The sequence below is a fragment of the Salvelinus alpinus genome, chromosome 4 (genome assembly GCF_045679555.1).
Source record: "Salvelinus alpinus chromosome 4, SLU_Salpinus.1, whole genome shotgun sequence".
Lineage (NCBI taxonomy): Eukaryota > Metazoa > Chordata > Actinopteri > Salmoniformes > Salmonidae > Salvelinus > Salvelinus alpinus.
Window position 1 is genome coordinate 50,688,989 of NC_092089.1, and position 21,306 is coordinate 50,710,294.

Genomic DNA, 21,306 nt, shown 5'->3' on the forward strand with positions numbered 1-21,306 from the left:
AATTATTTTAGTTAGGTCAGGGTGTGACATGGGGAATGTATGTGTTTTTTGTAGTGTCTAGGGTGGTTGTAAGGTTTAGGGGGTTTATTAGAGTAGTTGGGTTTATGTTTAGTATAGAAGTCTAGCTGTGTCTATGGTTGAGTGTAGGTATCTAGGAAAGTCTATGGTTGCCTGAATTGGGTCTCAATTAGAGACAGCTGGTTATTGTTGTCTCTGATTGGGAGCCATATTTAAGGCAACCATAGGCTTTAGCTGTTTGTGGGGAATTGTCTATGTCGAAGTGTTTTGTGTCAGCACTTATGTTTGTATAGCTTCACGGTCGTCTGTTTTGTTGGTTTGTTTTGTTTTTTCCTTCTTTAAATAAAAAGAAGATGTACTTTCCACGCGCTGCGCCTTGGTCCTCTCTCAGTCCCTTTGACGATCGTGACAGAATTCCCCACCAATGCGGGATCAAGCAGCGTGAAAAGCGGCAACAGGAGCAGCGCAAGGAGGAATGGAAATGGGAGCATAATATGGACTACACTACGTGGGAGGAGATCGACAGGTGGGCGATCGACCCAGGGCGAGTGCCGGAGCCAGCCTGGGATTCTCTGGCGCAGTGTGAGGAGGGATACCGGCGAATGGAGGCAGCACGACGACGCGGTAGGAAGCCTGTGAGTCAGCCCAAAAAAATTATTGGGGGAGGCTTAGAGGTAGTGGGCCGAGGGCAGGTAGGAGACCTGCGCCCACTTCCCAGGCTAACCGTGGAGAGCGGGAGTACGGGCGAACACCGTGTTACGCAGTAGAGCGCATGGTGTCTCCTGTACGTGTTCATAGCCCGGTGCGGGTTATTCTACCTCCCCGCACTGGTAGGGCTAGATTGGGCATTGAGCCAGGTGTCATGAAGCCGGCTCAACGCGTCTGGTCTCCAGTGCGTCTCCTCGGGCCAGCATACATGGCACCAGCCTTACGCATGGTGTCCCCGGTTCGCCTACATAGCCCGGTGCGGGTTATTCCACCTCCCCGCACGGGTAGGGCGACGGGGAGCATTCAACCAGGTAAGGTTGGGCAGGCTCGGTGCTCAAGGGAACCAGTACGCCTGCACGGTCCGGTATTTCCGGCGCCACCTCCCCGCCCCAGTCCAGTTCCACCAGTGCCTACACCACGCACCAGGCTTCCAGTGTGTCTCCAGAGCCCTGTTCCTCCTCCACGCACTCGTCCTATGGTGCGTGTCTCCAGCCCGGTACCACCAATTCCGGCACCACGCACCAAGCCTCCTGTGCGTCTCCAGAGTCCTGTGCATCCTGTTGCTGCTCCCCGCATTAGCCCTGAGATGCGTGTCCCCAGCCCGGTACCACCAGTTCCGGCACCACGCACTAGGCCTAATGTGCGTCCCCAGGGTCCAGTATGCCCTGTTCCTTCTCCCCGCACTAGCCTGAAGGTGCGTGTCCTTAGCCCGGTGCCTCCAGTTCCGGCACCACGCACCAGGCCTACAGTGCGCCTATTCCGGCCAGAGCCATCCGTCTGCCCAGCGCCATCTGAGCCATCCGTCTCCCCAGCGCCATCTGAGCCATCCGTCTCCCCAGCGCCATCTGAGCCATCCGTCTCCCCAGCGCCATCTGAGCCATCCGTCTCCCCAGCGCCATCTGAGCCATCCGTCTCCCCAGCGCCATCTGAGCCATCCGTCTCCCCAGCGCCGTCTGAGCCATCCGTCTGTCCCGAGCCATTAGAGCCGCCCGTCTGTCCCGAGCCGTCAGAGCCGTTAGTCAGTCAGGAGCCGCTAGAGCCATTCGTCAGTCAGGATCTGCCAGAGCCGCCAACCAGACAGGATCTGCCAGAGCCGCCAACCAGACAGGATCTGCCAGAGCCGCCAACCAGACAGGATCTGCCAGAGCCGCCAACCAGACAGGATCTGCCAGAGCCGCCAACCAGACAGGATCTGCCAGAGCCGCCAACCAGACAGGATCTGCCAGAGCCGCCAACCAGACAGGATCTGCCAGAGCCGTCAGCCAGCCATGAGCGTTCAGATCCGTCAGCCAGCCATGAGCAGCCAGATCCGTCAGCCAGCCATGAGCAGCCAGATCCGTCAGCCAGCCATGAGCAGCCAGATCCGTCAGCCAGCCATGAGCAGCCAGATCCGTCAGCCAGCCATGAGCAACCAGATCCGTCAGCCAGCCATGAGCAGCCAGATCCGTCAGCCAGCCATGAGCCGTCCAGCCAAGATCCGCCAGAGCAGTCATCCAGCCAGGATCCGTCCCTCAGTCCGGAGCTGCCGTCCCTCAGTCCGGAGCTGCCCCTTATCCCGGTGCTGCCCCTTATCCCGGTGCTGCCCCTTATCCCGGTGCTGCCCCTTATCCCGGTGCTGCCCCTTATCCTGGTGCTGCCCCTTATCCTGGTGCTGCCCCTTATCCTGGTGCTGCCCCTTATCCTGGTGCTGCCCCTTAGTCCGGTGCTGCCCCTTAGTCCGGTGCTGCCCCTTAGTCCGGTGCTGCCCCTTAATCCAGTGGAGTTAATGTGGAGGGTGGCCATTTGGAGGAGGCTACGTAAGCGGGTAGTGACTATGGTGGGGTGGGGACCACGACCAGTGCCGGAGCCGCCGCCGTGGACGGACGCCCACCCAGACCCTCCCCTAGACTATGTGCTGGTGCGCCCGGAGTTCGCACCTTAAGGGGGGGGGTTATGTCACGCCCTGGCCTTAGTATTCTTTGTTTTCTTAATTATTTTAGTTAGGTCAGGGTGTGACATGGGGAATGTATGTGTTTTTGTAGTGTCTAGGGTGGTTGTAAGGTTTAGGGGGTTTATTAGAGTAGTTGGGTTTATGTTTAGTATAGAAGTCTAGCTGTGTCTATGGTTGAGTGTAGGTATCTAGGAAAGTCTATGGTTGCCTGAATTGGGTCTCAATTAGAGACAGCTGGTTATTGTTGTCTCTGATTGGGAGCCATATTTAAGGCAACCATAGGCTTTAGCTGTTTGTGGGGAATTGTCTATGTCGAAGTGTTTTGTGTCAGCACTTATGTTTGTATAGCTTCACGGTCGTCTGTTTTGTTGGTTTGTCTTGTTTTTTCCTTCTTTAAATAAAAAGAAGATGTACTTTCCACGCGCTGCGCCTTGGTCCTCTCTCAGTCCCTTTGACGATCGTGACACACTTGGGGAGAGTGAATTATACTTTAGGTTATACTTTTTTTGTGGTCAATAGCAGGACAATAAGTGTGCCAAAATATACTGAACATAAATATAAACGCAACATGCAACAATTGCAAAGATTTTACTGAGTTACAGTTCATAGAAGGAAATCAGTCAATTGAAATAAATTCATTAGGTCCTAATCTATGGATTTCACATGACTGGGCAGGGGCGCAGCCACTTGGGAGACAATCCCAGCCGCTGGGGAGCCAGACGCAGCCAATTGGAATTAGTTTATTACAGACAGAAATACTCCTCCTGGGCTATATTAGAGTGAGCTATGTCAATAATCCATTACATTAATATATATGTGGTGTGCATAAACAATGTAACTGAATACAAAGTACAGTGGTATAAATATAAGAATGAGCTATGTCGCGAATACAGTTAATAAATACTCAGTGTGAAACGGGAAGTGACCAGTGGTTCAATGTCTCTCTATATGACATGGGACAGCAGCGTTACCTGTGCGTGTGTGAGTATGAAGTGTGTGTGTACCAGGTGATGGATGCACTAATAATTAGGCTACCATATGTGACTCCAAAAAAATGCCTTTGAAAACATTTGTTTTCAATGTTGTTTGGGTTCACCGGATGTGCTACCTGTCCCAGACCTGCTGTTTTCAACTCTCTAGAGACCGCAGGAGCGGTAGAAATACTCTTAATGATCGGGTATGAAAAGCCAACTGACATTTACTCCTGAGGTGCTGACTTGCTGCACCCTCGACAATTACTGTGATTATTATTGTTTGACCATGCTGGTCATTTATGAACATTTGAACATCTTGGCCATGTTCTGTTATAATCTCCACCCGGCACAGCCAGAAGAGGACTGGCCACCCCTCATAGCCTGGTTCCTCTCTAGGTTTCTTCCTAGGTTTTGGCCTTTCTAGGGAGTTTTTCCTAGCCACCGTGCTTCTACACCTGCATTGCTTGCTGTTTGGGGTTTTAGGCTGGGTTTCTGTACAGCACTTTGAGATATCAGCTGGTGTACGAAGGGCTATATAAATACATTTGATTTGATAGCATCGTTGAAGCAGAGGTCAGGAATTCAACACATGAAAAGCATTGAATTACTTTACACTGGAATGGACCAGAGGTTGTATTATTTTATAGATGGATGGCTGGGGGTATGAAAGGGGTATACATTTGTATCATATGTGAAGTATTTGATTAAACACGTTTAAACATGTACATATTCAAATATAAGTAATTACAACATAATAATACAAATATATGTTATTCTTTGTGAATTAGATAATGCGGTATAAAGATTGAAAATAAATGTGCTCCATAACATATTCACACCCCTACTGGCTATGGAACAGTCCGATCCGGAGGTCAGCATCTGACTGTGCGTACAATGAGCATACCGTCAGCTGTTGTGTGGGTTTAACTTATTTCCCCATTCTCCTCTCCCTCAATATCTTTCCGATCCTAAGCAATTTGTGAACGTTGATGGCATTGCAGCCAAAATAGTTTCCAACCAAACACATTGCTGCTCTGTGTGTGGCACCGGTTTTATTTTTTGAAAGAGCGCTACCTACCCGGTGCGTTTCCAGCGTTTTCCATTTGGAAATGGGGGTAGACTGCGCGCGCTGGTGAACAACTAGAGTGACTCAACCAAGTTTCCCTTCTGTCTGAGGAATGAGTATACATACGGTCGGGAGAGGACGAGCCGGGGAGAGGACGAGCCGAAAAGCGCATGATTGAATGAATAAAATGGAAAGCAAAGACCTCGACACCGATTTGGTGGGAAATGTGTTGCCTGAAGCAACATGTAAGTTACCTATTATTTTATTGAAACTCGTAAAAATGTCACGCGCGTTGAAACGTTTGTTGTTCGATCTGTCAATGCATTCGAGGAGTTTCTGGTGGCCATTCTCACGTATCTCCCGACAAACTTTTTATCGAATGATCATCATACCGGTAATTTGCACGGTTGTTGTGAATGTGAAATTGTTTGAGATCAAACGAGCTTCATTTCTTCTTATCTGTATCATTGTTAGGCTATGTGTGGAGTAGTCTAATAAGGGTTATTTCCACGCTATAAATGTGTAATAACACATGTCGATTATTTGTCTAAATGTTGATTATTAGCCAGGTCAAAAGGAAGGAAGCAGAGCTATACATTCACCACAGTCACAAACAATCCATAATAGCATAGACTTGTCCGGATTGACTTCCGTCCAAAAAGCCTCACAGTACAGCCTAGTCTACTGCCACACTGCGAATTCTTCTCTAATCCAATCCGTATGACAACAACAACAGCACATGGGAATATGCTTGGTTTAAATCATTGGATTTTCCTCAACAGGTTTCTCAACAAATGTATGACGAGTGTCTCTAAAAGCCTGACCCAAACACTGCCCATTCGATCAAAACGGAATTAATAATAAATAATACAGCGGCGTTTGATGAGGTAACCTCTGTCCCCTCCCCCTCACATGTTTACATTATGCGGTCACCGGTCTGGCATCCGTTCCGTTTCCCCCTCAACCGGCATATCACACGAGCACTCATCAACCGGGATAATGATCGGCTTCTGTTCTGTGCCATTTGATATTGACTAGCCTAGTTCTAATGCAGCGATTCATGGATCATATATCTTTAATCCAGGTGCCTTCTGATCGGTAAATAGATACACAGGTGAGTACTGTGATTTAGCCTACTGAGATCAGATGCCCTTTAATCAGAAGTGCAGAGCCAAAGTGCAGGCAGGTGCCATCTTCATCATCTGGCCAGATTGATTGATTTACTCTTGAAGTGCTATGATTTCATATGTGCAATTACAATCTGTGACTGTGTTGTCCCGGAGAGCTAGTGTTCACGGACAAAGTTATCCACTAGATATCATAAGCAGTATGCTGTCATTCTGTCAGTGGGCTTTTGCATAAGAGTGTTTAACAGTGACCAGTCAAAACGGATGTGGCAGGAGTATGAGTGCAGTTGTGCATTCCCTTCAGGCACAAGTGCCGTACACACACACACACACACACACACACACACACACACACACACACACACACACACACACACACACACACACACACACACACACACACACACCATAACCCTCTATTTGTCAGATGAGAGATGATCAGAGTAGCATGGATTGTCGCATTGTTCAGGATATGCCTCCTCGCCTCGATGGCTTTTCATGTGTCATCATAATGCATAAGGACTATTATGAAGTATACTTATGAGCGAGTGGAGGACTTTTTGACTGAAGACCATTACATTTACATTTAAGTCATTTAGCAGACGCTCTTATCCAGAGCGACTTACAAATTGGTGCATTCACCTTATGATATCCAGTGGAACAACCACTTTACAATAGTGCATCTAACTCTTTTAAGGGGGGGGGGGGGTTAGAAGGATTACTTTATCCTATCCTAGGTATTCCTTAAAGAGGTGGGGTTTCAGGTGTCTCCGGAAGGTGGTGATTGACTCCGCTGACCTGGCGTCGACCAGAGCACAGCCATGGATGTCATCCAGTTAAGAGAGTGTCAGTGGCTATTTAAATGTTGCGCTTTACACAGCCAGATAAGCAGCTCTATTTGAATACATGAAGATAGGTTTATTGGGAAATAGTAGACAGTGCACTTTCTCTCTGAATCAGACATACCTGATAATCAACAGGGCTATTTTGTGCAATAGCCTGTTGGCCAATTACCTCTGTGTGAGTAATAATACTCCCAGTAATGAATAGGGGCGGCTGGGGGGCGGATAACTAAGCTCCTCAAAACAAATCCTCCCCAGAAGGAAGATGGAACTCTCAGGCAATTCATGAGAGGATGTAGTTGTGTCATAATGCAGGGGAGGTGGTGTTCACTGGTTAGAACTGAGGTTGTCTAAGAGCTAGAACCATTGCATTGACCCATTACCCCGCTCTGCTAGTAGGACACACACACACACCATGGACAACAATGTCCAACCAAGAGCTTCCTTCCTACTTCTTGTGGGCTGCTGGATGGGTGGGTTGTTACTTGTTCTGGCTGAGATTCATAAGAATGGAGCGCCACCCTGTCGACCGTGGGAACCTTGACCAGACTCTGCTGTGTCTATCGAGCAGCTATGCCATTGATAGCCTGGTCCCAGATCTGTTTGTGTGGTCTTGCCAACTCATACGGTCATTGGATGACAATGACAATAGGAGTTGGCTACAGCACACACCAATCTGGAACCGGGCTGTGTCATTGAAGGCCGTGTCCAGGAAACGCGCCATCTTCATTATGTGCACTGTAGCCGTGTTCTTCTTCTCTGATCTCCGCCCCCCTTTGACAACGGTCAGAAGCTGTTTCTGAAGCTGTCTGGAAGGATTCACGTGGAACATGTTACATGGGCTAAAAATGTACCAAAGCGACGGCTCATGCATGCAGCCCTCTCTGACCGGCAGGTCCTGTTAATGATCTTAGTCAATCTTCACCGTCGCATTCCTCAAGCATGAAGGGTGACCTATTTGTCAAGCCTTAGCGGAACTCTGTTGTCATGTGAGAACATTTTATAGAAGGGATTTTCTTCAGTGGGACACTTAATCAATATTTTAATGCCATCGTTGTTTATATTGGTCTGGTTGGAGAATTGTTCGATATCTAAGGATTTTGAATAGGTTGTTGGGGCAGTCATTCTTTCACACCTTGGAGGACAGACCAGCTTTGTTGCTAACCAAAGCCAGACATGTTTTTCTGTGTCATCACTTCAGAAGAATCAGGGAGTTACCCATTCGTGTTAGCACAGTGTGCCTCTGGAGTGCATTGTTTATGACTGCTAACGCTACTACGTTCAACAAGCAAGTAGCGTAGAATAGCGTTGATAGGATCCACTCATCGGTGTGAACTGTGAATCAGAGGCCCTTGCAGTGGAGCTGCTGTAGTAGTCTCTTTAGTCCGCCCCAGGCATTGTGGAATTCTGCCTCCGTCAGGACTTTTGAAGAACATCTTCTAATCCTTATTTTCTTTAGGGCTGTGTCCCAAATGGCACCCCATTTCCTATGTAGTGCACTATAGGGCTCTGGTCAAAAGTAGGGTACTATACAGGGAATATTTGGGACGCAGCCTAGATTTGTATTCAGGCACTCGCCCCTCTGAGCTCTCCTTCTTTCTGCACCGCCAGTCTGCCACTCGTTCCATGCCCTTGGAGTCGGCAACCATTTGGTCTTTCGATCTAATCTGTTCTCTGTTGTTAACCTGAAAATCTGAGGCAGGCTGACTGGAATCAAGAGCTTTCTTTCTCTCTCGAGGCTAGCTATACCATTGCTAGTGCACTCTAACCATCACACACGCACAAACGCACACGAACGCACTCACGTGTACTCACTCACGTGTACGCACGAACACGTGCACACACACACACACACACACACACACACACACACACACACACACACACACACACACACACACACACACACACACACACACACACACACACACACACACACACACACACACACACACACACACACACACACACACACACACACACACACACAGACAGAGAGTATGCTCTACCCATCAGAGAGGGCTATAAAAATAACACTTGTCTGAAATGGTTACTGTAGACATCACAGACAGTACAGGATATATCATATAGAATTCAGGCCTTCTGAATAACTTGTCAGGTACCTGTAAGGAGCAAAGTGAAGAGAAGCCATCTTGACATGTGAACTCTGGAGGCAGATCATGTGAATATTGATGTGTTTCGTACTGGCATGTTCTGATATTTACTGTAAATGTCAAGTGTGTAACTGCACAGCTAATGGTAACTGCCTTTAAACGAATTGAGGGTTGGCCATAGTATCACAGTTTAGGCCTACTTTAAATCTTGACAACGTGTGTAATATTGGGTAATATTGGGTCACGCACTTGCTGATGCACTGTAATGGTCAATAGATCTAACCAACAGATCAATGATCTTTAAGGTCAATACTGTTTGTTGTGCGTTTATTCCAAATGGCACTATACATGTAAGCTGCCTCATTAATCAACAGCAAATATTGCTGTGACTGTCCTTGCATTGTTATGGAGATATTTGAGCCTAGCTGAGCGAGTGTCTTCTGCCTAAAGCTTCATAGCTTGCTCACTGAGTTCCATGTTGTAGCCTACTGTTACTAACCCTAGTTTATACAAACACGCTCGTTTGTATCCGGAGGATAAAGAGTCTTAGCAGAGTTGACAGGGAAACAAATTGTAGCATTTGACAGGACTTTTTCTATTGTGTAACCCAGTCAGGGAGCCACCAGCCAAGCACCACCCCTGCAGTGAACAGGATCACTCAGCTAGCTACACAGGCACAGCTCTTACATAATTAGGAGACTATGTGAAGCCAGTGTCCTGGAGAGAAAGCTGCATTAGTGAATTAGTGCTAGGAGTCTCACATTTTTATTTATTTAACTAGGCAAGTCAGTTAAGAACAAATTCTTATTTACACTGACGGCCTACCCCGGGCCAATTGTGTGTCGCCCTATGCGATTCCCAATCATGACCGGATGTGATGCAGCCTGGATTTGAACCAGGTACTGCAGGGACGCCTCTTGCACTGAGATGCAGTGTCTTAGACCACTGCGCCACTCAGGAGCCCCCCAAATTGGAAAGTTGACACTCTTTCCAGGCTCAGCTATTTCAGAAGGAACGTGAGAAAGACGGAAATTGAGGTTCGTGGACTGGAGACAAATGCCGTCTAAGATTTGGCGGATTTAGCAAATTTCAGGTTCACATGTAAGAAAAGTCCACATGTGAAAACCTCACTTTCACATGAAAACCTCACTTTCGCATGTTCACAAAAATAAAATATCAAACTTGCAATTCCACATGTGAAAGTGATATTTTCATGTGAAAGTTTTTCACATATGAAACTGCAAGTTCGATTTTTACACGTGATTGCTTTTCACATGTGAACTTGCAATTCCATATGAGAAAGTGAAAATCCAATTTCCAGTTTCACATGTAAGAAAACTCCAATGTTTGTAAACAAAGTAAATGTAAACAAACACTGTATAGTATAGCAAGGAAATACTTTTTAAATGCGAGAGCAAATGAATTGTAAATGGATGCAATTTTTTTACATTTTAGTTAAAAGAAAAATGATGCGCAACTAAATAAAACGCCTCCCTCTTCCCTGCAATTTGACTTATCTTTGGTTATGTTACCCTGGCCTTTGCTTTCCCTGTTTTGGAACATTCCTTCCAGCAACATAGCATCCCACTACTGGTTTGCTTCTGAAGCTAAACAGGGTTGGTTCTGGTTAGCCCTGAACCAGAGACCAGATGTAGCTTAAAGTGGTGAAAATGTGAAAAATAAATGTGTTGGGGGGAGAAAGAAATCCACCAAAATTTTAATATGATTTTTTTTTTAATGTTATTTTTTTGTAGTATTTGTTTTGTAAGGGTGATCACAAATGTAAACATTGCTGTCGTATAGAGATGTAGCCTAAGATTGGTCTTCTGTCAGATTTGATATATGGGGTAATATTTGTGGCAATGTGATCATCTTACTGATCATCTTGAGCTTCTAACAATGTCATTGTTGAATCAAATTGTTTTGCATAACTTTCTAAAGAAAATACTTTATTTCAACTGGACATATGGACATGACCATACTCTTTCCCTCCACATTTTTGAATGAGTCAGTGAGTGGGTGAGACTATGTAGGCTGTACATCCTACTATAGCCTAGTGATTGCAGTGTTCCTTCGCTTCATCGACATCAAAGCTGGCCTAGAAAAGACGTGTTGTTACTGCTGTGTGTGTCAACGAGCTTCCGGCTAGCACAGAAATAATTCATCCTCTGAAGATTTCAATTTGCTCGCAGAGTGAGATTTCAAAAGGGGGCCCATTTTCTATCTCTTGATTTGAGGGAGGACGGGAGAGACGGCGAGCAAATAGAAAGTCTTGTTCTAATTCATAATTTCACTCCTCTGTTTTATAATCTAATTTATTTATTAGCGGTTACAGTGCAGAAGGAAGACCCACCGGAAGGATGAAGGCTCTATATCCAGTATAATCCAGTTAATTCCATATGTATGGTTCTTCTACCCAAGATTATGTTGCCAATCAAATGCCTCGTTTCCCAACATATTAATCCGGTTGACTTTTTGGGAAGAATTAAAAAGCATTTGCATGGTTAAAAGGATTAGGCAAATCCTAAATCCTCTATAGAATTTGGAAATAAAATCAGCAGAATAAGGAGAAGGCTTTTCTTTGCTATCCTATTTAAGAGGTATGGCTCGTTGCTCAAATGCTGACGGAATGGGTTACCCTTCTAAGTTTGTAGTATAGGAACAGGAGTTTTCCAGACCACTCAACCTAACCAGGGAAAGCTCTGGGCCCTAGTAATGCTGGTATGTTGTTGGTGCAGGAGGGAGGATGATTCAGAAGGATAGAGTGTTAGGAAGTAGTCCTCCTCTCCCACATGTTCAAAAAGTCCATGCTCAGTGTATTGCGCAGCCGAGGTGGGTTTTGAATGAGGACCGGAGAGAAAGAAGAAAAGAGAGGGAGAGGCCACAGAGTGACAGAAGTCATGCCAGATTCGTAGTGTTTGGAGTCAGGTCTTTAATTAAACAACAGGCAAGTCTGTGTCGCTAGAGAGGCTAATGTTGACAATGTTTGGGTGGCATTTCTCTCTTTCTTCTGGTGCAGGGGCCTCCCTGTCTGTGTGTGTGCGTGCTAGCGGGCATGTGTGTGTGCTTATGTGTATGTTTTCAGCGGGGTGTTTCTCCCTCAGAGGAAGAGTTTCAGTGAGGGTCAAGAAGAGGTAAAGACGAGTCAAAGAGATGGGGAGACGAGGTAAAGAGATGAAGGAGAGCTCAGTGAAAAGATATCTTCCCCAGGGCTAACCTTCCGAATCCCCACACATAGAGATAGCATCATGTCAGCTAGGGTCCCCTCTACAGCACCCAGCTGGTGTAAATCACACCACTCACACTTACCTCAGTCACTGACTTCTCACAGGGGAGTGGAGGCAGCCCTCCAGCCCACCTCACTGGAAACCGGCACTCAAAGTGTGCAAACTCTTAAGGTTTCTTACTATTTTATCAGGCTGTGTGTGGATATTGAAATGTTTTGACTGAATTAATCAGACTCAGTTTCTGTTTATTTTTGTGAACTTTTGACCTCACTTAAGGTAATGACTAACCGTCGTTAAATTTAGCTGATAATAGGTTTTATTGAAGAACCTTTGTGGAATTCCGCCTCAGACACGCTCAAAGGTAAACAAAAACATTAATGTTTAGACAGAAAACGGGGGAAATAGTTAGTTACCTTTCAACCTTTTATGCTCGGAAATGTGCTGTCAGAACTATAACCAGTCATTGTTTATGTTACTTAAGGAGCAAGATCATTGCTTTTAAAATGAATGTGATCGTTTTTGCTTATGATTTTACCATGCTTATGATGTTAATTTGGTCTCTTAAGCACTTAAGTTGTATGCATATTCATGCTCATTCACAGCTCCATTAAATATGTTATTAGTCACGCTTTCAACGGGGCTTGGCAGTTGCGGTAGCCTCTTCAATCTCTTTGGTCTTCCCCACTTAATATTAGCCTTCTGAAATAGGAGACCATTGATGTTTCAGATGGTTCCAGACCTATAATTCCTTTATGTGGACCTGTAACTCCAAAGCTCCAGGTATAGTGATTAAAGGCTAATAGCAGATGACAACGAAGTGCTTTGAAATAAGTTGAGTGGCTGAGTTAAATGTAACATATAATCTAATACCAACAGCTAATTTATGGCGGAGTGGTTCCCTATAAAGTAATGGTCATTGCTGTATACACCCAGGTTTGTAAATGTAGATCGTCTGAAGAGCTCATCCATTCATGAATTTGTCATCCAAAACATTGGACAAACACCGTAGTAGGGTCTCGACAGAGTGCTACACAGGAATTTAAAACCAAAAGGACACAGAGAGGAAGTGACCGAATACCAGAGCCTCATGCTGTCTAATAGCCGCCTGACCCCTCACTCTCAAAACACGAGGGCCCCTGAAACGCACACATCAGCTATGTACAAACCTTCCTCTTTTTTATTTTCTCTTCCCACTCTCTCATTCTCTCTATCTTTCTTTGTCTCTGTCACTCCTCTGTAACTTCAGAATAACTCTGAGCCCATGGCGTGGTGCCGTGCCCTAATTATATCACCAAACAGCTGTACTCCACTTCCCGGACTAGGTCGTTGCTGAATGTGAAGGGCTATGGTAGGAAACTAGCTCTGAACTCCATAGCTGCTTCCTATCCTGCCATTTCCACTCCTCTCAAAATAGCCCAGACAGGCTGCTCTATGCTCTCTTGGTCTTCTTAAAGTCCCAGTCACCAGACCCATCAGCTAACATTAGAGCCAGGCCCTGTTCAGCTAAAGGAATTGGTACTGTTTTTATAGGCCACCTCAATGTGTTCTCCCCTCTGCACCGATCAGAAAGATCACTTGATGGTGGTGGCCATCTTGTCAGAAATATCTTGAACCAAATGTTGTGGTAGTCATTTATTGGTTAATAAAGCACTTTGAACTCAACCTCTGACTGTCCACCAAGTGTCCTGTTGTATTATTGATCCACAGGTTCATAGTCCTGAACCTTGGCTCCATGGAAGATAGTTGCCAAGCTTGTCATTGCAGTAAACTGTCCTAAAATAGTCACGAGTTTCACTAGCCTCCCATGTTGTGGATGATGGAGGCTGTACACCAGGGCTATTCAACCATATTCTTACAGGAGACAGATTTGAAAACGTTAATTTTTTTTACAAGGGGGACAGATATTTTCTACATGAGATTACTCTTCCTAAAACCGGTATAACAAACTATGCACTAACACAATTATAATCTTATAAAGCACTTTTATTCAAATTAAATGATGCTAAAAGTTCATTTTAAGTGATTTAAGATTAGCCTTATTCAGTGCATCAAATTGTTTAAATAATGGAACACATTTGTACTTATAACACAGTTGACCTGCATCACATTAAATAATTTCTACTTTCCCGTCCGTTTTACATACATAGCTTCATCTTTTGTTTTTGTTGACACATAGTAAACATTTTATGAATGGCATATCTCAGTTGACCAGCATCATGTTCTGTTCTGTTTTCTATTTCTTTATCATTTCGTTCTTTTCTTTGTCCAGATGTTTTTTTGTTACATATAGAAACATTTTATGCATGGCATATCTCAGTTGACTAGCTTTTGCGGAGAAGTCTCTCTACCTCCGCATCAGTGGAGAACTGGTCTCTATAACAAACAGTACAACCTCTGTGGGGACTTAAACTCTTCAAATTTCGTTGCAAAGTTATCTTTCAGTTTATCTAAAAACTCAGACATCACAGGAGTGATTTGTACTGATGATGACTGAATGTAGTTGCGCAGTGTAGAGAATTTGAGCATTTTTGGGGGGAGGGCTCAAATCAAAGGAGAAAATACAAAAATGCAAGTCAATCATGTCAATGACTGTTTTATCCCTCTCCTGTAGTCTCAAATGAAGTGCATCCAATTGATTTGAAGATGTCACAAAAAACAACAACATCTGATTCAAACTCCTCATCAAGCATTTTCGCTAGATATGTGTTGGCGTTCTTGTGGCGGCAATCACGGCGAAAAGAAACTTATCTCCTCCTTAAGTTCACATGGGCTGCTCTCTTGACACCATTGTTACCCTTGCTTAGCCCCCGAGCATCATTGCGTAAAAGTAGATCATGGTGCTCAGCAGACTAAGCAACAAGCAATGTTGCAAGCTAGATGTTGACTGCATAAAGTTTATGATAGCCATAACTGAGTCCATGGTGTTTTTTTTTACTCACCGCTGAGTTAAGCGCAAAGAACGCTCTGGTGTATCAGGCAGTGTAATGATCTCATCTGTTATCTGTTTTTTTCGCAATATTTGTAAATTATTTGGTACATAATGTTTCTGCAACCGTATCTTACGGAAGAAAAGAGCTTCCGGATATCAGGACAGCGATCACTCATCTCGGATTAGACAAAGATTTCTTCAACAACAACAACAACAGCAGCAAACAGGACTCACACGATATTCTCCAAACACCCCACAGGGCAGACATCCCAATTATTCGCAAAAGGAAGCGACGCAGAGGACGAAGAGCCGGATGCCTCGTCCGGACCCGCAGAAGGCAACTAGGAAAGCTGCCGTTACCGTCAATATTACTCGCCAACGTGCAATCATTGGACAATAAACTAGACGAGGTACGGTCACGAATATCCTACCAACGGGACATTAAAAACTGTAATATCCTATGCTTCACGGAATCGTGGCTGAATGACGACATGGATATTCAGCTAGCGGGATACACGCTGCACCGGCAGGATAGAACAGCACACTCCGGTAAGACGAGGGGGGGCGGTCTGTGCATATTTGTAAACAACAGCCGGTGCACGAAATCTAAGGAAGACTCTAGATTTTGCTCGCCTGAAGTAGAGTATATTGTGATAGATTGCATGCCACTACTTGCCTAGAGAGTTCTCAGCTATACTTTTCGTGGCTGTTTATTTACCACCACAGACAGATGCTGGCACTAAGACCGCACTCAGTCAGATGTATAAGGAAATAAGCAAACAGGAAACCACTCCCCCAGAGGCGGCGCTCCTAGTGGCCGGAGACTTTAATGCAGGGAAACTTAAATCAGTTCTACCAAATCTCTATCAACATGTTAAATGTGCAACCAGAGGGAAAAAAATTCTAGATCACCTGTACTCCACACACAGAGACGTGTACAAAGCTCTCCCTCGCCCTCCATTTGGTTAATCCGACCACAACTCTATCCTCCTGATTCCTGCTTACAAGCAAAAATTAAAGCAGGAAGCACCAGTGACTCGGTCTATAAAAAAATGGTCAGATGAAGCAGATGCTAAACTACAGGACTGCTTTGCTATCACAGACTGGAACATGTTCCGGGATTCTTCCGATGACATTGAGGAATACTCCACATCAGTCACTGGCTTTATCAATAAGTGCATTGAGGACGTCGTCCCCACAGTGATTGTACGTACATACCCCAACCAGAAGCCATGGATTACAGGCAACATTCGCACTGAGCTAAAGGGTAGAGCTGCCACTTTCAAGCTTACAAGAAATCCCGCTATGCCCTGCGACGAACCATCAAACAGGCAAAGCGTCAATACAGGGCTAAGATTGAATCATACTACACCGGCTCCGACGCTCGTCGGATGTGGCAGGGCTTGCAAACTATTACAGACTACAAAGGGAAGCACAGCCGCGAGCTGCCCAGTGACACGAGCCTACCAGACGAACAAAATCACTTCTATGCTCGCTTCGAGGCAAGCAACACTGAGGCATGCATGAGAGCATCAGCTGTTCCGGACGACTGTGTGATCACGCTCTCCGTAGCCGACGTGAGTAAGACCTTTAAACAGGTCAACATACACAAGGCTGCGGGGCCAGACGGATTACCAGGGCGTGTGCTCCGGGCATGTGCTGACCAACTGGCAGATGTCTTCACTGACATTTTCAACATGTCCCTGATTGAGTCTGTAATACCAACATGCTTCAAGCAGACCACCATAGTCCCTGTGCCCAAGAACACAAAGGCAACCTGCCTAAATAACTACAGACCCGTAGCACTCACGTCCGTAGCCATGAAGTGCTTTGAAAGGCTGGTAATGGCTCACATCAACACCATTATCCCAGAAACCCTAGACCCACTCCAATTTGCATACCGCCCAAACAGATCCACAGATGATGCAATCTCTATTGCACTCCACACTGCCCTTTCCCACCTGGACAAAAGGAACACCTACAGTATGTGTGAATGCTGTTCATTGACTACAGCTCAGCGTTCAACACCATAGTACCCTCAAAGCTCATCACCAAGCTAAGGAACCTGGGACTAAACACCTCCCTCTGCAACTGGATCCTGGACTTCCTGACAGGCCACTCCCAGGTGGTGAGGGTAGGTAGCAACACATCTGCCACACTGATCCTCAACACTGGAGCTCCCCAGGGGTGCGTGCTCAGTCCCCTCCTGTACTCCCTGTTCACCCACGACTGCATGACCAGGCACGACTCCAACACCATCATTAAGTTTGCTGACGACACAACAGTGGTAGGCCTGATCACCGACAACGACGAGACAGCCTATAGGGAGGAGGTCAGAGACCTGGCCGGGTGGTGCCAGAATAACAACCTATCCCTCAATGTAACCAAGACTAAGGAGATGATTGTGGACTACAGGAAAAGGAGCACCGAGCACGTCCCCATTCTAATTGACGGGGCTGTAGTGGAGCAGGTTGAGAGCTTCAAATTCCTTGGTGTCCACATCAACAACAAACTAGATTGGTCCAAACACACCAAGACAGTCGTGAAGAGGGCACGACAAAGCCTATTCCCCCTATGGAAACTAAAAAGATTTGGCATGGGTCCTGAGATCCTCAAAAGGTTCCACAGCTGCAACATCGAGAGCATCCTGACTGGTTGCATCACTGCCTGGTACGGCAATTGCTCGGCCTCCGACCGCAAGGCACTTCAGAGGGTAGATCGTACGGCCCAGTACATCACTGGGGCAAAGCTGCCTGTCAAGCACCTCAGCCACCTCAGTCATAGACTGTTCTCTCTACTACCGCATGGCAAGCGGTACCGGTTTTTACCCCCAAGCCATAAGACTCCTGAACAGGTAACCAAATGGTTACCCGGACTATTTGCATTGTGAGCCCCCCCCAACCCCTCTTTTACGCTGCTGCTACTCTTTGTTTATCTTATATGCATAGTCACTTTAACTATACATTCATGTACATGCTACCGAAACTGGCCCGACCAACCAGGGCTCCCGCACATTGGCTAACTGGGCTATCTGCATTGTGTCCCACCACCCGCCAACCCATCTTTTTACACTTCTGCTACTCTCTGTTCATCATATATGCATAGTCACTTTAACCATACCTACATGTACATACAACCTCAATAAGCCTGACTAACAGGTGTCTGTATATAGCCTTGCTACTCTTTTTTCAAATGTCTTTTTACTGTTGTTTTACTTACCTACACACACACACATACTTTTTTTTTCTCGCACCATTGGTTAGAGCCTGTAAGTATTGTATTCGGTGCACGTGACAAATAAACTTTGATTTGATTTGTTGTGATGAACCAGCTATGTGAAGCTAGCCACAATAGTGGACTTTGTGGTTAGCCTTCAAAATAAAAGTATGGCATAATTCTACTATTTGTATTCATTTGCATCAATGTCAATGACATACTTTTATTTTGAAGGCAAACCACAAATTCCACTTTTGTGCCTTATTGTGGCTACACATAACCCAGTCCGGTCAAGCCTCACTAGCCAGATGAAGCTAGCTGGCTGCTTATAACGTTAGCTTTGGGCAACAGGGTTAAGTAGCTGGCTAGCTATTTATTTTCATGAACTGAAGTTCAATTTCAATAGGCGAACAACAAGTGGCAACCTAGCTAATACTTACTCACAAGGAATCCTAAATCATTGCTAAGAATAATGAAAGTTACTGCAGTTTTTACTGGTCATTGTTTTCAGGCTTGTTGTATTGGTTCTAGCTAGGTACAAAGCTAAAGCTAGCTACCCCAGAAGTTGTGGTCGAACAAATGATGCTTTATTACCAACGCGGTATTGTAAACACATCGTTCGTGGCCGGTGTTTGCTTGTTTGCTGACTTTTTTGTGCAGCTTTGACAGTGCTACTGAATCTTTTTTGACACGCAAAGACCCAAACGGCGTTCCATAGTATGTATGTCGTGAAGCTAATAGCAGTGAAGCTATTACTGTGTAACTCCGGAAGGGAAACATTGGAAAAATAGCGCACTTGGTAGTGTTAACCGGTGCTCGAACCAGTCGGCGAAAGCCAACATCACCCACGACAGAGAACGGTTGATTGTCAAGGGCAATGAATTCCATTATCTTGGCTTTAATGGATTTTCCCTTTGAGTTGTCTCGCTGAAATGTCCTTACTCTTTCAAATGACTGCTGGACTTGTTGACTCCTCGACTCCTCGGAATGCTGTGTTGCACGTATATCGCAACGTGGCGTCATTACGTCATGTACCTTCGTTATATAGGTATGCACGTCAGCTTTGACTTCGGTTTTGCACATCGGGCGTTAAACTAGTCATCGGCCGATACCGATGTTGGCATTTTTAGCTATTTTTTCCCGATTATAATTTTTTTATTTAACCAGGTAGGCCATATTCTGATATGTTCACCGATATATCGTGCATCCCTACTCCTTTTGGCACTAAACCTCACATTTTTTGCAGTACATTTTGAAGAAACTTTTTTGGTTCCAAGTAGAACCCTTTTGGCTCCAGTTAGAACCCTTTTGAGGTGGTTTCTACCTGGAACCAAAAAGGGTTCTCCTATTGGGACAGCTAAATAACCCTTTTGGAACCCTTTTTTCTAAGAGTCTAGGCCTTGAGAGATGACTCTTATGGTCTGTTGTGTTCTTGTAGAAGCTATAATTAGAGCTCTTGTCATTATGCAGAGAATCTCTGAACGGTTGGGTGGGACCTTAAAAACCCAAACACTATACAGTAACAAACAAGGACTTTGGGACTCTCCTTAATTGTATGTTTGGTGTTGAGACTGTTCACATGATTACTGCTGGAACCTGATGTTGTTTGCCTGAAGTAATGGCCCTGAAAATGACTATGTTTGACAAAACAACCTCCGTCATCCTCCCACCTACAGTACCTCACGCGGGAACACACACAGTCCCAGACATCCCTATCTCCAGAAACTGTCAACAAAGTCATAATGACACAAAATTACACCACTAGTGGTGCCTGGTTTTCATCAATGTATGATCTAGCTACAGTTTATGCGAGCTTGTGGAATTTGGCGTTGTAGTTCGGTTTTCCACCAGCTCTTTTGAAACCAGCTCTTTTGTTCATCTCTCTGTCTGCTGGCGCCAAATCACTGCTGAGTTAGAAACCTAACCCTCTGGGAGAGTATAGGAATTTTGGCTGTGTCACTCGTCGGTGATGTACAGAGAGAAGAGGAATAGCAGATAGCAGAGATGTTCAATGTGGTTTTGTCATGACTGACCAGCCATCCAGACACAGCTGTGTTTTGTAATGGGCATCTGGCCAAAAACAAGGTCATGCGATTGAAGTCTCTCCATTGTAAGCATGACTGTTTAAACTGTATCTGATTATCGGATGTAAACCCCCTCTATCTACTCTTCTAGGGCTGTGTTGGTCTTGGAATGTGATGTTACGGTAATTTCACGATTGCATTGCACTTTGTTACTGGTTTTTCCTTTTCTTTCCATTTTCATTTATTTTTCGTATTGTTTTTGGATGTGTCCATTACCCAGCCAGTCACTACTCACTTCCTAGAACAGTGAAGTTGTCAATGAAATCCCTGCTAGTCAGATACATCTTGAGGACTGTTTTACAAATGCTCCATTAAATATTGATAGTTCAATTAAGGGGACTTTGGCACAATCAGTTGAGTTTGTTTGTAGAGGGTTTGTACACATCGAAACTTAAATCCACACCATTTACAGCTACTAAACAGTTACTCCTCCTAGCTAATGCCCCGTCCTGCCGCCGTGTAAACACGTTGTGACAGGGGTGTATTTAGTGCCATGAGGCCACCTCGCATAGACCAGTGGAGGATTAGACTGGGCTGCTGCTCCCAACCCCCAAGGGGAGGTGGAGCAGGTTGCCACGGCTGACTGGTCGGTATGCCGGATAGAGTGCTCAGTTATGAATGGATGGCAGCCAAGCTGCATGGCCCAGATATCCAGTTGAGGGTGGCTTGTGTGTGAAGGTCCTATCACTCCCTATTACTGCTGGGCGTCTCAACCAATGAAATACTGGTGTGTGTTTGTTTGTGTGTGCGTGTGCGTCCGCTGGGCATTTCATCACCACGATGGCTTTGAAAAGGATGACAGCGCTTGGGAGGAAAGCGGCTAGCAAAATGCCAGGCATTGTTCCACATCCAGGCCAGGTGACAGTAGAAAAGCCGTGGCAGAGACCCTAACAGAGACATGACTATTAACAGGCGCATTTATATGCTATGAGAGACCGCCTGTAAAGATGTGCGCTGAGAGTCGGGAAGCAAGATCAGGGAGTGAGTGTTTTCATAAGTAAACGTAACATAATACCAAACACGAACAACGCACAGACATGAAACAGAAACAATGACGCCTGGGGACGGAAC

At 45.5% G+C, this 21,306-nt stretch overlaps 1 protein-coding gene across 12 annotated transcripts in view; it reads left to right on the top strand.

Annotated features, from left to right (window-relative positions):
* Positions 1-4,532: 4,532 nt before the first annotated feature.
* LOC139573878 (MAP7 domain-containing protein 1-like) overlaps positions 4,533-21,306 on the top strand; it is a 66,137-nt gene continuing 49,363 nt past the window's right edge. For 8 of the 12 annotated variants that reach the window (XM_071397816.1, XM_071397821.1, XM_071397823.1 and 5 more), the window contains exon 1: positions 4,534-4,941. In XM_071397816.1, coding sequence (XP_071253917.1) covers positions 4,875-4,941 — 67 coding nt within the window. In that variant the 5' untranslated portion in view covers positions 4,534-4,874. Of the gene's footprint in view, positions 4,942-5,666; positions 5,811-21,306 lie in introns of those variants that run through there. The other 4 variants (XM_071397818.1, XM_071397817.1, XM_071397819.1 and 1 more) reach the window with 2 other exon arrangements.